Source organism: Amphiura filiformis, chromosome 4, assembly GCF_039555335.1.
Source record: "Amphiura filiformis chromosome 4, Afil_fr2py, whole genome shotgun sequence".
Classification (NCBI taxonomy): Eukaryota; Metazoa; Echinodermata; class Ophiuroidea; order Amphilepidida; family Amphiuridae; genus Amphiura; species Amphiura filiformis.
The window spans coordinates 7,329,249-7,341,803 of NC_092631.1; the positions used below are offsets into that span (position 1 = coordinate 7,329,249).

Genomic DNA, 12,555 nt, shown 5'->3' on the forward strand with positions numbered 1-12,555 from the left:
ATACGACTAGGCAAGGGGAAACCGGCGGGTAGCACTAGGTTTTAAAAGCAGGGGTTCTGAACTCCCAGAAATCCAAAATACAGGGGTACAAACCAAAAACTAGGGGCTTTTTATTTGAAATCCTGTCTTAGGGGCTTTTTATCATGTTTACAAATGTATTTAGCCAGAACAGTGAGAACACCAACCCTTAGGCCTACCAAAAAAAGAGTCCTGACCTTCACCTAACCCTAACCATAGTCCCTTCCAGCCTAACCTCCTGAAAAACTTGCAGAGTTGAAAAATTACAATCACGCTGGATCTGACTATGTTGTGTAAAGTCAAACATTGTCAATGGTGCAGAATTCGGCACCCCAAATATCACACATGAGCCACTAATTTACTGCTATTTTATACCTACATTAAAATATTACCGCAAATTCTTTTATAACTTCAGTTTTTAGACGAAAAGCTCATGACTTTTTTGGGGAAATTAAAAAAAAAAACTTTAAAAAAAAAAAAAGAAGTTTTATGGTCGGGACTGCCGAGACGGTTGTCGGACGAGGACAAGCAAACAACTTTTATTTTGGCCTAAAGGGGGGCAGTTACTTTTTGTGATATGTTTACATACCTTTTCACACAGTGTCTGCCATTCACCCCACTGGCTGTCTTTAGGTTTACTTCTGCACTCAATAGTATAGCCTGTAACATCTGACCCACCATCACTCTGAGGAGCTTTCCAGCTGATTTCAATCTTCTTGATGCCAACATTCTTTATATCAGGCTTGGCTGGTGCATCAGGTTTCTTGATGCCAACATTCTTTACATCAGGCTTGGCTGGTGCATCGGGTTTATCTATGTATAGGCATTAGGTTGTAAAGAACATACAATACATATTACTACAGTTAAATAAATCCAAGTAAGGTAAATCATCCACAGTAAAGTGCTCAACCAAGGAGGGAGCTGGAATACATTTAAAATAAACTTGGTGATTTATTAAAGCATTATTTACAATATTGTTTCATGCAGGTCATGCCTTGTGCTCGGTCACACGCTTCGCGCTCGCCGTCGCCACTTCGCGGCGTGAGCGCTCCGCGCTAGAAATCGAAGCATCATAATCAGTTTCCAGTGATTAGCATATTCTGATGAGTGTAGGTCAACTTCGGCTGGCCTGCATGAAACAATATTGTAAATAATGCTTTAATAAATCACCAAGTCTATTTTAAATGTATTACTACAGTTATATAGCTGGGGGATCGGGCAGCATAAGAGGTGATCATACGCTATACCTTAGTTAGAAATTATAAGTTATAAGCTTCAGAGTGGATTAATTGGAATTTCAGGCACAGTATGCAAATACCTATTCATAAATATGCAAATAACATATTCATAAATATGCAAATAAACTGACACAGAGCTATACAGCACAAGAGGTGACTGTACTTAAGCATCTTAAAACGTTTGAAGTCAATCGGGTATTATATGTGTAGGCTGTAGAGTGGATTACTGAAATGTCAGGGAAATATGCAAATAAGCTCAAAAATATTAATAAATAGGCAAATAACGAGACACAAAACTATACCCTGCATGAATTCCCCATATTCTATCACCTTACCAAATTTGAAGTTAATGAAGTATTGTGAATAGGCTGCAGAATGGATTAATGCAGACGACCAACCATCTGAGTCATAACAACAACACATTCATTTGGGTTTGAAAAATCTGGCAATCAGCATGAAATAGATAATTGGAATTGAACCCCATTGAATCTGATTTCCCTGCTTATAATAATATAGATATGTATAACACTTTTTAAAGTGTTATACATATCTATATTATTATAAGCAGGAAAATCAGAGTGGCCAAGTCAGTTATTTAACTCTAACGCTACTAATAGAATAAAAAATAGGATTTTATCTCTTGTCTATCCAATATTGTGTCATAATGGATGGGCTGGCCAATATTTTTTTATCGTAGTGGATACTAATACAATGACACGATATTGGATAGGCAAAAGTCAAAATCCTATCTTTTATTCTCATTCTTATTCAGTTTAAGTATAATTTATATAAGGAAAAGTGTTTTTTTCCAGAAAAAATAAAGTTACTTTTGTAAGGACACCCCGTTGTTTATATGAACAAAACCAACAAACATCTAAGCCGCCGAACCACGTTCTTAATTCGCGCATGTGTATTACACAAATTATGCATTATCGCGCAATTATTGAGGTTTTACAAGCATCCCAGCAAATACAACACGTTTTTCGACATCATTCGCAAAAGGTTATAAAAGGTTGTCAGAAAACGTTTAAATGTCGGGTAATATAAAGGGTACATTAAGAGTATAAAACGTTTTCATAACATTTAATAACATTTGTTGGTAATAGAGAGTTCCTGTGTTTTCAAGCGGAACGGACTACAATAGTGTTTATAACGTGATTCGCACCGCCGTATTCCTCATTCCTTTGATTTGGTCAATGACCCTATTGGTGCTACATTCTACAAAATAACATTTGCTAATTATTGCTTGCGAGTGTTGGTATTCTGAAAATTGTAAACGGAGTTTAGGTTTCCCTCCAAGATGGCGGGTAACCCAAAACACGGGAACTCTCTATTTGTTATGCACAAAGCGTAAGAGGGGGAGGAGTACAAATTTTGTGCATGTGTGCATAAGAAAATCAGCAATTTGTTTCAGCAATAAAAAAAGGTAGTGAAAAATTATGGAATTTTCCAACATTTTATTCATAACTTAGTAAGCAATTAACATAATAAAATTTCAGTGGAATTGTTCCAATTTGTTGTATCATAACAAAGTCTATAATATGCCAACAGTGATTTTCTCTTTAATGTTTAATTTCGAGTCTATTGTGCACAGCAGTCCTATATTATTTGCTTAATTTATTTCATACCAGAATAGGCCTACATAAAGAGTGTTTCATATCCTGGAGGATGATCAATGGTAGCAAAGGAACGTCCATCCTGAAAATGTAGATTGTCACTGTTCGGCAACAAAAGACATGAAGCCCATAGTTTAATTGCAAGAACATTATACCAATAACATTTCCCCCCCCCCCCTTATATGATGTGATCCCAAGACGTTCCTGGTGAAAATAAGAGTATGGGATGTGCAACAAATTTGAGATGCATTTTCAGTAATTTTACTTAGATTCGAGCTGCATTTTGATTTAATGGTGGCTCTCATTTTCATGAAAATATAGGACGTTTCTCAAAACAATCTGTAAAAAATTAAAAAAATTAACAAATCCACCTTATCATTATTATTACAACACTTTATTATGGCAGTCTATACAGTGTCTTACCTTCATTTTCAACAAAAAATTCCTAAAAGTTAATATAATATTAAGTCTCTCTTTCGTCAAACACATTTTAAGTTAGGCAAAATAAAAAAATAAACATGTTTCACGTCCCCTCCCGCTTCCTTTTTTGAGGTTTCCCCAAATATATGTTTATTTTTTGAAATTCAGTTATAACTTTTCAAAAAGTATGTCTAGGAAGTTGGAATGCTTTCTATAGCCTTGATAAGATACAAGAAACATTTTAGGAAGGTTTTGTGATCATTGGAGGGGGTGTAATGCTCAGAACAACAAATAAAAAGGGCCTCCTCCTTTTTCCAGACATTATTGTATACGCTAAAACAGCTCTAAGTATGGGTATTTACACCAATTTTGCGATAAAAAAATAGAAAATAAAAAGCCCCCTCCTCCTCCTTTTTTTCGAAAACCCGGACGTGAAACATGTTTTATTTTTTACTTGGCCTTATGGGTTACAAGTTTTCTGAGACCTAGCCGATACCCACCCAAACCAAATTCGGGACCCCCTCACCAGGTTTGTGATGCAAAAAATGCAAGGATAGTTTGTTACACAAGTAATATTATTTTCTATATTTTTATTAATATGGAAGTCTTGTACCGAGAAAGAACTGCCACACATGCCATTGGGAATGAATTGGGTTTAATTTTATCCGAAAGTTTATCTGAAAGTTTATCTGACAGGGGAGGGAAGAAAATAACGTTTACAAGGAGACCTTCACATCATTCTTAGTTTAATTTTGATTTATACTAGAGGAGTAGGCTAAATGGGAGCGGTTAGTAAACGGGAGCGGTTAGCTTTAGTCGACATCTGTAACTGTATGTGGGTTTCTGACAAAATTAACCTCATATTTGGCCAAACTAAAAAGTGCCAATTTTTGCGGCCTTCTTTTGCCCGGCACTTTCCAGAAAATAAGTGCACACCCCCTATAGAGGAGTAAATTTTCAAACAAAGAAATGTTCGGATTTCCAAGTCTGCTTTCTGAAACCGACTGGAATTCCAGTTGCCAATGTCACTTGGAAAAGCTTGGAAATCCAATTAAATGAAGGAAAAACCACGCAAATGTCCAAAATGAGCTCTCACATTGAGGATTTCTGATTTTGAATTATTTTCCTGCCAGATTTTTTGCCTTTGGACACTTTAAAAGTCTGGATATCCAACAGTCACGATTGGACAAAAAGTCTGGAAATACGAACTCCTCTATAGGGGTGTGCATCTATTTTCTGGAATAGCCTCCCATATAATTTACCATTTTAGCTTCAATATGGGCATAAACTTATTCTGTCACCAAAAGGTGATGGATTCACTTTAGGCCTACTTCAAGAAATTGATTCCATCCCCATCCCCCATGTCAAAAGAAATCTACGCCAGTGTTGCCAAAAGGTGCCAGATTCACTATTAATATGCCTACTTCAAGAAATATTTTTCATCCCTATCCCTCAATGTCAAAAAGAAATCTACGCCATTGTTGAGATATCATATAGCGGTTGCAGTTACCATGCCAATAATGCCCCACCCTCCCCAAAAGCTTGAAATTCATCACAACATGACAAACAAATAAACTCAAATTACTTTCCAATTATATAGGCCTAGGCCTACCTTGAATTTAAAATCTTCGGAAAGTCATCACAAAGAAGTTTCCGAAAGTCATCACAAACGAATGCAGTTGATTTATTATATAGCGGTTGCGGTTACCATGCCGCATAATGCCCACTCTCCATCGAAAGTCACCACGAACGGATAAACTAATATCACTTTCAAAATATTAGATCACTTAAAATTTTTCAAAAATCACCTGTGTAGTGGTTACAGTACCATTGCAAACCGTTATACAATTTAAGAGCAAATACAAAATGTACGCCCTGAGCAGTGTGTTTGTTTTGAACATGCGCGTATAGTATACACGTATTAAAGCTTGTCCTTAAAGCAACACGTTAACAAACATATAATTATTTGTTTTTATTAATTTATCTATCTATCTACCGTATTGTTTGTAATAAACGCTCCCCCTCTAATAAACGCCCCCTCCAATTTTTCTGTAAAAAATTGACAAAAATGCAAACATTTCCATGCCATATCGTGTAGGTAAGCTTAAAACTTGCATCAGTCATGTCAGTCACGATCGCTAAATTGCATGGAAAAAACCTATTTTGACTCAACTCCCATCCATTTCATTGCCTAATTATGGTAAAATTTCACTAATTCCATGCACTTTACAGCCTTACAGGTGTAATTTTGTTGTATTTCCCACGAAATTGTAATTTTCAGTGGGCGTCGCCATCTTGTATGGTCGTTTTAACAGGAGCACCATCGGAAATTGAACCCGATTTTAAGCTTTTTCACTGACAATTCACTTCCAATAAACGCCCCCTTTTGAAAAATGCAACGCCCTCGGGCGTTTATTACAAACAATACGTACGGTATGTTATTAGTTTTAACTAGCGATCACCCGTCTTGCGCAGTCAGAGTCTTTCGCGGTTTGTAAATTTTTGTGAACATGTATTTGTTTTATTTAATGTGATTAATGGTATGAGAGGAGATTATCATTTAGAAATATAATATGTAGTATCCTTTCCATATAAATCAATGGCTTGAAATTGCAATTACATCGTGATCGAAGCAAGTCTTCTTGCCACCATATCATATCCACCGTGAGAAGTCTTGCCCCTGTTTGATGCTGGCCGCCCTGATATTTAAGATTTTGATGCATTTACAGTAACTTTATAGCCCATTTTGGACAAATTTGTTGTACCTTTTGGCCATTTTTTACCATTTTCGTCCAAGTTTGTCCCCCACCTTGAAATGTACCTTGATGCCCCCTGCAAAAGTCCTGGCTACATCACTGAGCAGATGAACACAATTTTATTCAATTCCCTCTTGGCCCCTGTGGTATGCTGGCTGACCTGATATTTAAGATTTGTATGCACGTACTTGCACGCCCATTTTGGATAAATTTGTTGTACTTTTTAACTTTTTAGCCCATTTGTGACACTTTGCCCCCCCCCCCATGAAATTTGCCTTGCCCCCCCCCCCTCCCTCTCTCTCTCTGAAAAAGTCCTGGCTACACCACTGTGCAGATGAAACAATTTTATTCACATTTCCTTACACTCTGTTTCATATTATTAAGTTATGATCATACAATGCTGATTCGGCGCCTTCGGCAGCGACAAAAATTTCTTTCCCCGACCCTAACTTCCTACCCCCGAGTATCAAATGGTGCGTCCGTTACAGGTATGAGATGATCATGATGGCAATCTTGACCTACTAAAAGGACATTATGAGATGTTGACGATCTTCCAAAAAGGACATTTCATCCTTTTGAGTAAATGTTGACTTTATTGATGTGTGACTAATTAGGTGTTCATACACAGTCCCTGGTAATATATAATACTGTGTGATTGTATAATAGGTAATTCAATGACCATCCAGACTACAGGCATAGTATCTTCACACCAATGCCAAAACAGAAGACCAATTTCAGGCTATTTCAGGCTATGTCAACATTAGTGTATTGTGTTGGCCTTGAAAGGTTTTAGCATGCAGTGCGCTGCCAGTGCTTTTCAAACTAATTAACATAATTTGACACCCTTAACGTAAACAAAAACAAAATTGGACCTTTTATTGGGGTGTGGACAACCTTACTCTCCGCAACAAAATCTGTTTTCCGAAATAATGTAAAACATAGAAGTTTTTAGCCTTACCAATTCGCCAAACTCAGTAATTTATTATAGATAATCAATACTTTGATTTTTAATCATTTGCCATAAAATGTGTATTACATTGCGAATTTCAAAAATTCAAAATTATTTGATATCAGAAGCTTAAGGACATTCTTCGTATTCAGAATGCAATTCGATATGTCTGATGTGCTCTAATGTCCCACAATATATACTGTCCAAATGTTCATACCCCATTCCTTAAAGCATTACAAAAATATGAGGATCATCTTCAACCCTGTGATACAATGATTGAATCTATGCTTTCATGGAAACATGGATGAAGCTTTTAGAAGTGCAGTTTAATAAAAGTGCACTTAAAAGTGCAATGTGGCAGTCAATATCTTACCAATGGGGTAGTTTTCAAAGCTTTGCTGCAACGAATAAGTAGTAGATAAATATTTTGGTTCTTGGTTTTAAACAAAATGCACCATTGTTGAATATAGTTTTTAAAAAGTTTGAAAATTCCTTGACATGATCCAATGACTGTTGGTATTTTACAATAATTTACTCACCTGGTGTTCCGCCTCTGTTATATTGATATTTGTCTTCAATATCCTTCACCTTCTGCCAAAGATCCTTGGCCTTTTTTTGCAGTACCTCCATAAAGTTCTCATATGATGATGCAGGTTTTTCCTCTAGTATGCGAAGCAGCTTTTCAACTTGATCATCTGTACCTTTTGTATTCCTGATGGAATCATATTCCTCTTTGCTTATAGCTCGCTTGACTATCATAGCTCGCAGTACTAGCTTGGGGTCTAATCCATTACAAAGGATCTCCCAGGAGTCCAACAGAATTTCCTTGATGATTTCCTGCTTGTCTTGTGCCATAATGCCTTAAGAAATGGACAATAAAAACAGATATCAATAAGTTACTATATAGTTCTATAAAAATGCCTTTCATCAAAATTAGCTCTTTAAGGTTAAACAAAATCTTTTATGGCTTTGTCAGCTCAAAAAATATATTATCATCTTACACGTAAGAAAACATGCATACCAATCATGTGAAATAAAAAAACAATTGAAAAAATGTGTAAAAATGGCCATTTTAGCTTATTTTGTCACCTTCAGTCATTTCCTATTGTCAAATTTGTTTACCGATGCTTGGTAACAAATTTGATTGACAGGCAATAGCTTGTCATCTGTCATGCGCAACACAATTATCTCTTTCAAACATACTATAAAGATGTCAGCCTCGTGCAAATTATACTGATCATTAGTTGCAAGCGCGGCCCAAGACGCACTTGGCCTAAAAAACACTGCCCTATTGTAATGCAGCCAGAAAAACCCGACCGACCCTGTCAATATTTTTTGAGGCCTGTGATTGGTTGGGTGGGAGTGGGGCACCCAGGGGAGTCGGTGGGGGAACGTCCCCCACAGATAATTTTCATGAATAAATGGGAACAGCAAAGAGTCCTTAAAACCGGGCCTTAAAATGACTAAAAATGGGATAAAAAATCTACAAATTGGGATAAAAATTTGTCTTTTCGGCCTATCCCTCACACTAAAATCATGGCCACGCCGAGGGGGCTGCACTGCTATTTGCCAATAACGGGCTGTGCTGGAGTTTAATTGACAGAATCACAGTGCCGCCGAGAGCCATTACGGGCCCGGGGGCAAAGCGACCTTAGCTTTGATCAGCGATGACGGTGTAGCTAGGACTTAAGTGTGGGTGGGTGTGGGGTGTGCGTGTGTGTGTGTGGGGGGGCAGCAGTGGCGTAAATTTCTTTGTGACATGGGGAGGGAGGTTGGTGTAAAATCCTTGAACACATGTTGAAGCGGAGCAAAAGTAGCGTGTTTAGCTGTCAATAATCAAATATGAACATTGAAGGAGACATATGCGCGCGAAGCTCGCACAAATTTGCAATAATTTGAAAGTGGCATTTTGCTCACTTCTCTTAACAGCTTCCATGCGAAATTAAAAATATTTGAAGCTAAAATGACCAAATATGAACCGTTGAATTGGACAAACGCGAAAATTTGCAATTTGTGTTCCCACAGTAACATAAAGTGAAATATTTATTAAAAAGTGTGAGTCAAAGGCTATCTTGTATTTTAAAAAAATGCGTCTCATTTCTTTGTTTTTTACGGGCCCACTACTTTCGTTTGCCGTTGAGCAGTAAAAGAGCAAATAAAACATACCTTATGATGGACCCGTAGGCCTAAACATGGTAAAGGCAAAGAAAAGAGACCGTAGTGGGCCCATAAAAAGCAAAGAAAAGATACCATAAGCAAAATAGACCTTAGTGAGCATGTAAAAAAAGCTTAATAAGCGAAGAAAAGACACTTGATAGACCCGTAAAAAGAAAAAAAAGAGACCTCAGAGGGCCCGTAAAAAGCAAAGAAGAGATACCTTGGGCCTAATGGACAAGAGGACCCGTATAGTACTAAGCAAAGAAAAGAGGCCTGAATTACAAGGTATCCTTTCTTTACTTTTTTACGGGCCCCTGAGGTCCCTTTTCTTTGCTTTTACTGCCCCAGAGTAAATTATGTTTCTTCATCTTTTACGGGCCCACTAGGACCCCGGCCCTGGGGTAACGTATCCCTTACTACCCCCTCCCTTGTCGGGCGGCACTGCTGAGAATCGCCGAGTAGGCCTATTACAATCATGTTTTATATAGCACGAACGGCCGACAGGCTTGCGTTTCAAGATGTATTTGTTTGTAGGGCTATTCATTCATTCATTTATTTCCATATATAAAAATATACAACTACATCAAAAATATATCAACTACAATAAAGTACAAAAGAAACACAATATGGCGGAAAAGGCAGGAAGGCCAATAAGGCCTGAGAATTGCCTTTCCCTGACGAAAAAAAGATTATGAAATCAACAAATATAAATAAAAATGACTAACAGACATAACAAATTACAGTGCTCGAGAATGGCCTAATTGTACTTGGAGATAAGTTTTTGTTTAAGCTGTTTGCGGAAATGTTTTATGGACTTTGAGTCTTTAATTTTTTTATCTAGAGAGTTCCAAAGTATGGGCCCGCTCGTTCGAATGGATGGTCGGAAAAAACTCTTTTTATTTTTTGTTAACTGGAGATCATTATTTCGTCTTGTCTGGTAGTCATGGATGTCAGAACGTTTTGTAAAATACTCATTAAATGAATTGGGTAACTCATGTATGGAATTCTTGTACATAAATACACCGAGTTCAAGAGAAAACATATCTTCTATATTTAAAACGTTGTATTTGGCAAATAAAGGTCTGGTATGACTTCTATAATGACTATTAGAAATTGTTCTTATTGCCCATTTTTGGAGTTTGGTCAGTTTATCTAAATAAAGTTTACATGTATTCCCCCAGATTAGAATTCCATAATTGAGGTATGGCAAAATAAAAGTACAATATAAGGTATGTAATATTCGATCAGGAATAAAGTGTTTTAATTTGTTCATGATGCCAATATTTCTCGACAAAGTTTTGGAAACGCAGTCAATATGACATTTCCAGGTGAGGTTTTCATATATTAAGGGGTACTACACCCCTGGCCAATTTTGTGCCTATTTTTGCATTTTTCTCAAAAATTATAGCGCATTGGTGACAAGTAAGATATGTATTTTATAGGGCAAGGATTACAACTACTGCACTGAAAATTCAGCAACTCAAGGCAAGTAGTTATTGATTTATTGATCAAATATTGGTTTTCCCTCATTTTTGACCGTAACTCCACAACTGTTGTATGTGTTGAAATAAAATTTCCAGTGCAGTAGTTGTAGTCCTTGCCCCTATAATAAAAATATCTTACTTGTGACCAAAGCGCTATAATTTTTGAGAAAAATGCAAAAACAGGCACAAAATTGGACAGGGGTGTAGTACCCCCTTAAGACACCTAAAAATTTGGTATGTTTCACTCGGTCCAAAAGTGTGTTGTCTAGGACGATGTTTAAATCTTTCTGCACTTTGACTGATGTCATATGAGGCGTTGCTAATAACATATAATTTGTTTTGCTTGCATTAACTGATAACTTGTTTGCTCTAAACCAATTGCTTACTTCTTTCAATTCAGTATTCACGACATTTGTTTGATTCTCAATATTTTCATGCGAGTAAAGGATAGTGGTATCATCAGCAAATAGTATAAAATCCAGAATATTAGAGGTACTAGTGATATCATTAACATATAATATAAAAAATAGTGGTCCTAATATTGATCCTTGCGGAACACCACATACAATATCTTTAAGTTGTGAGTCACACGTGTTGTAGGATACATATTGCTTTCTATTACTTAGATAATTTGTAAACCATTCCAATACCACACCACGAAATCCATAATGCTCTAATTTATGAAGAAGTATTTTGTGGTCAATTGTATCAAACGCTTTTGATAAGTCTAAGAAAATTCCAATAGTTGCTTTATTTTTGTCCACTGCTGTATTAATTTTATCCACCAGCTGTAATATAGCCATATAGGTAGAGTGGGTGGATCGAAATCCAAATTGTTTGTCATTAAGGACTTCGTGAGTATCTATGTAGTTAACACATTTATCAAATACAAGTCTTTCTAAAATCTTTGAAAAACATGGTAAAAGTGACACTGGTCTATAATTGGAGAAGACTTCAGCGTCTTGTTTTTTGTATATTGGTATTGAGATTGACATATTAAATATGTTTGTTAGAGGTTTTACGATTTCATAGCTACTCTTTTTATAATGAAATTTCCTATGTTATCATTACCAGCACTTTTATTTTGGTTAAATTTATCAATAATTTTTATAATATCCATTTCCACAATTGGTTTCATGTACATGCTACTAAATCTTGGATCATGAAGGTAATCATAATATTTTTGTCGGAATCTTGAATACTGGATGCAAGTTCCGGGCCTACATTTACAAAAAAATCATTAAATTGATTTGATATATCGTCAGAGTTTGTACATATGTTGCCATGACCATCCTTAAATTTATTCTGGGAAGATTTCTGCTTTCCTCGACCAAGAATATTATTTATTGTATTCCATGTTTGCTTCATATTATTCTTGTTATGTTCGAATTTCAAGAAATAATATTTTCTTTTAGCTTTACGTATAAGCATGTTTAATACATTTTTATAAGTTTTAAATTTTTGAAGTCCATTTTGACTTGGGGAGTGAAGATATTGTTTGTATAATTTATTTTTCTTATTGATACTTTTTAGTAGGCCTTTTGTGATCCAGGGAGACATTGGTTCCTTCTTTCTATTATTAGTGCATTTCTTAAGTGGTACGCATTCGTTATATGTTTAGTTAGTTCGTTGGGGTGGGTGTTTCATGTTTATTTTGTTTGTTTTAGTAGAGAAAATGGGGACATCTAAGGGAGTGTGCAATACTTATGAGCCCTGGGGAGGGTAAAATTAGGGGGGGATGACTCAGCTAGATGATGGTACTCATTTTTAAAACATGTAAATGTGGTCAAATCTTTTTAAGTTTTATATTATTGAGAACACCTTTTCATGCCCAAAATTGATGACTTTTAGTCCATTGTCGGACCAGCATGTTATACTGATTGTGTATGGTTTTGCATTCAAAAACTCATCTCTTTT

General features: G+C 36.2%; 1 protein-coding gene across 1 annotated transcript in view; it reads right to left on the minus strand.

Annotated features, from left to right (window-relative positions):
• Positions 1-12,555, minus strand: part of LOC140149664 (uncharacterized) — a 60,717-nt gene that overhangs the window by 13,517 nt on the left and 34,645 nt on the right. The window contains exons 2-3 of the mRNA XM_072171743.1: positions 7,537-7,857; positions 608-831 (exon numbers count right to left, since the gene is read on the minus strand). Coding sequence (XP_072027844.1) covers positions 608-831; positions 7,537-7,852 — 540 coding nt within the window. The 5' untranslated portion in view covers positions 7,853-7,857. The remainder of the gene's footprint in view (positions 1-607; positions 832-7,536; positions 7,858-12,555) is intronic.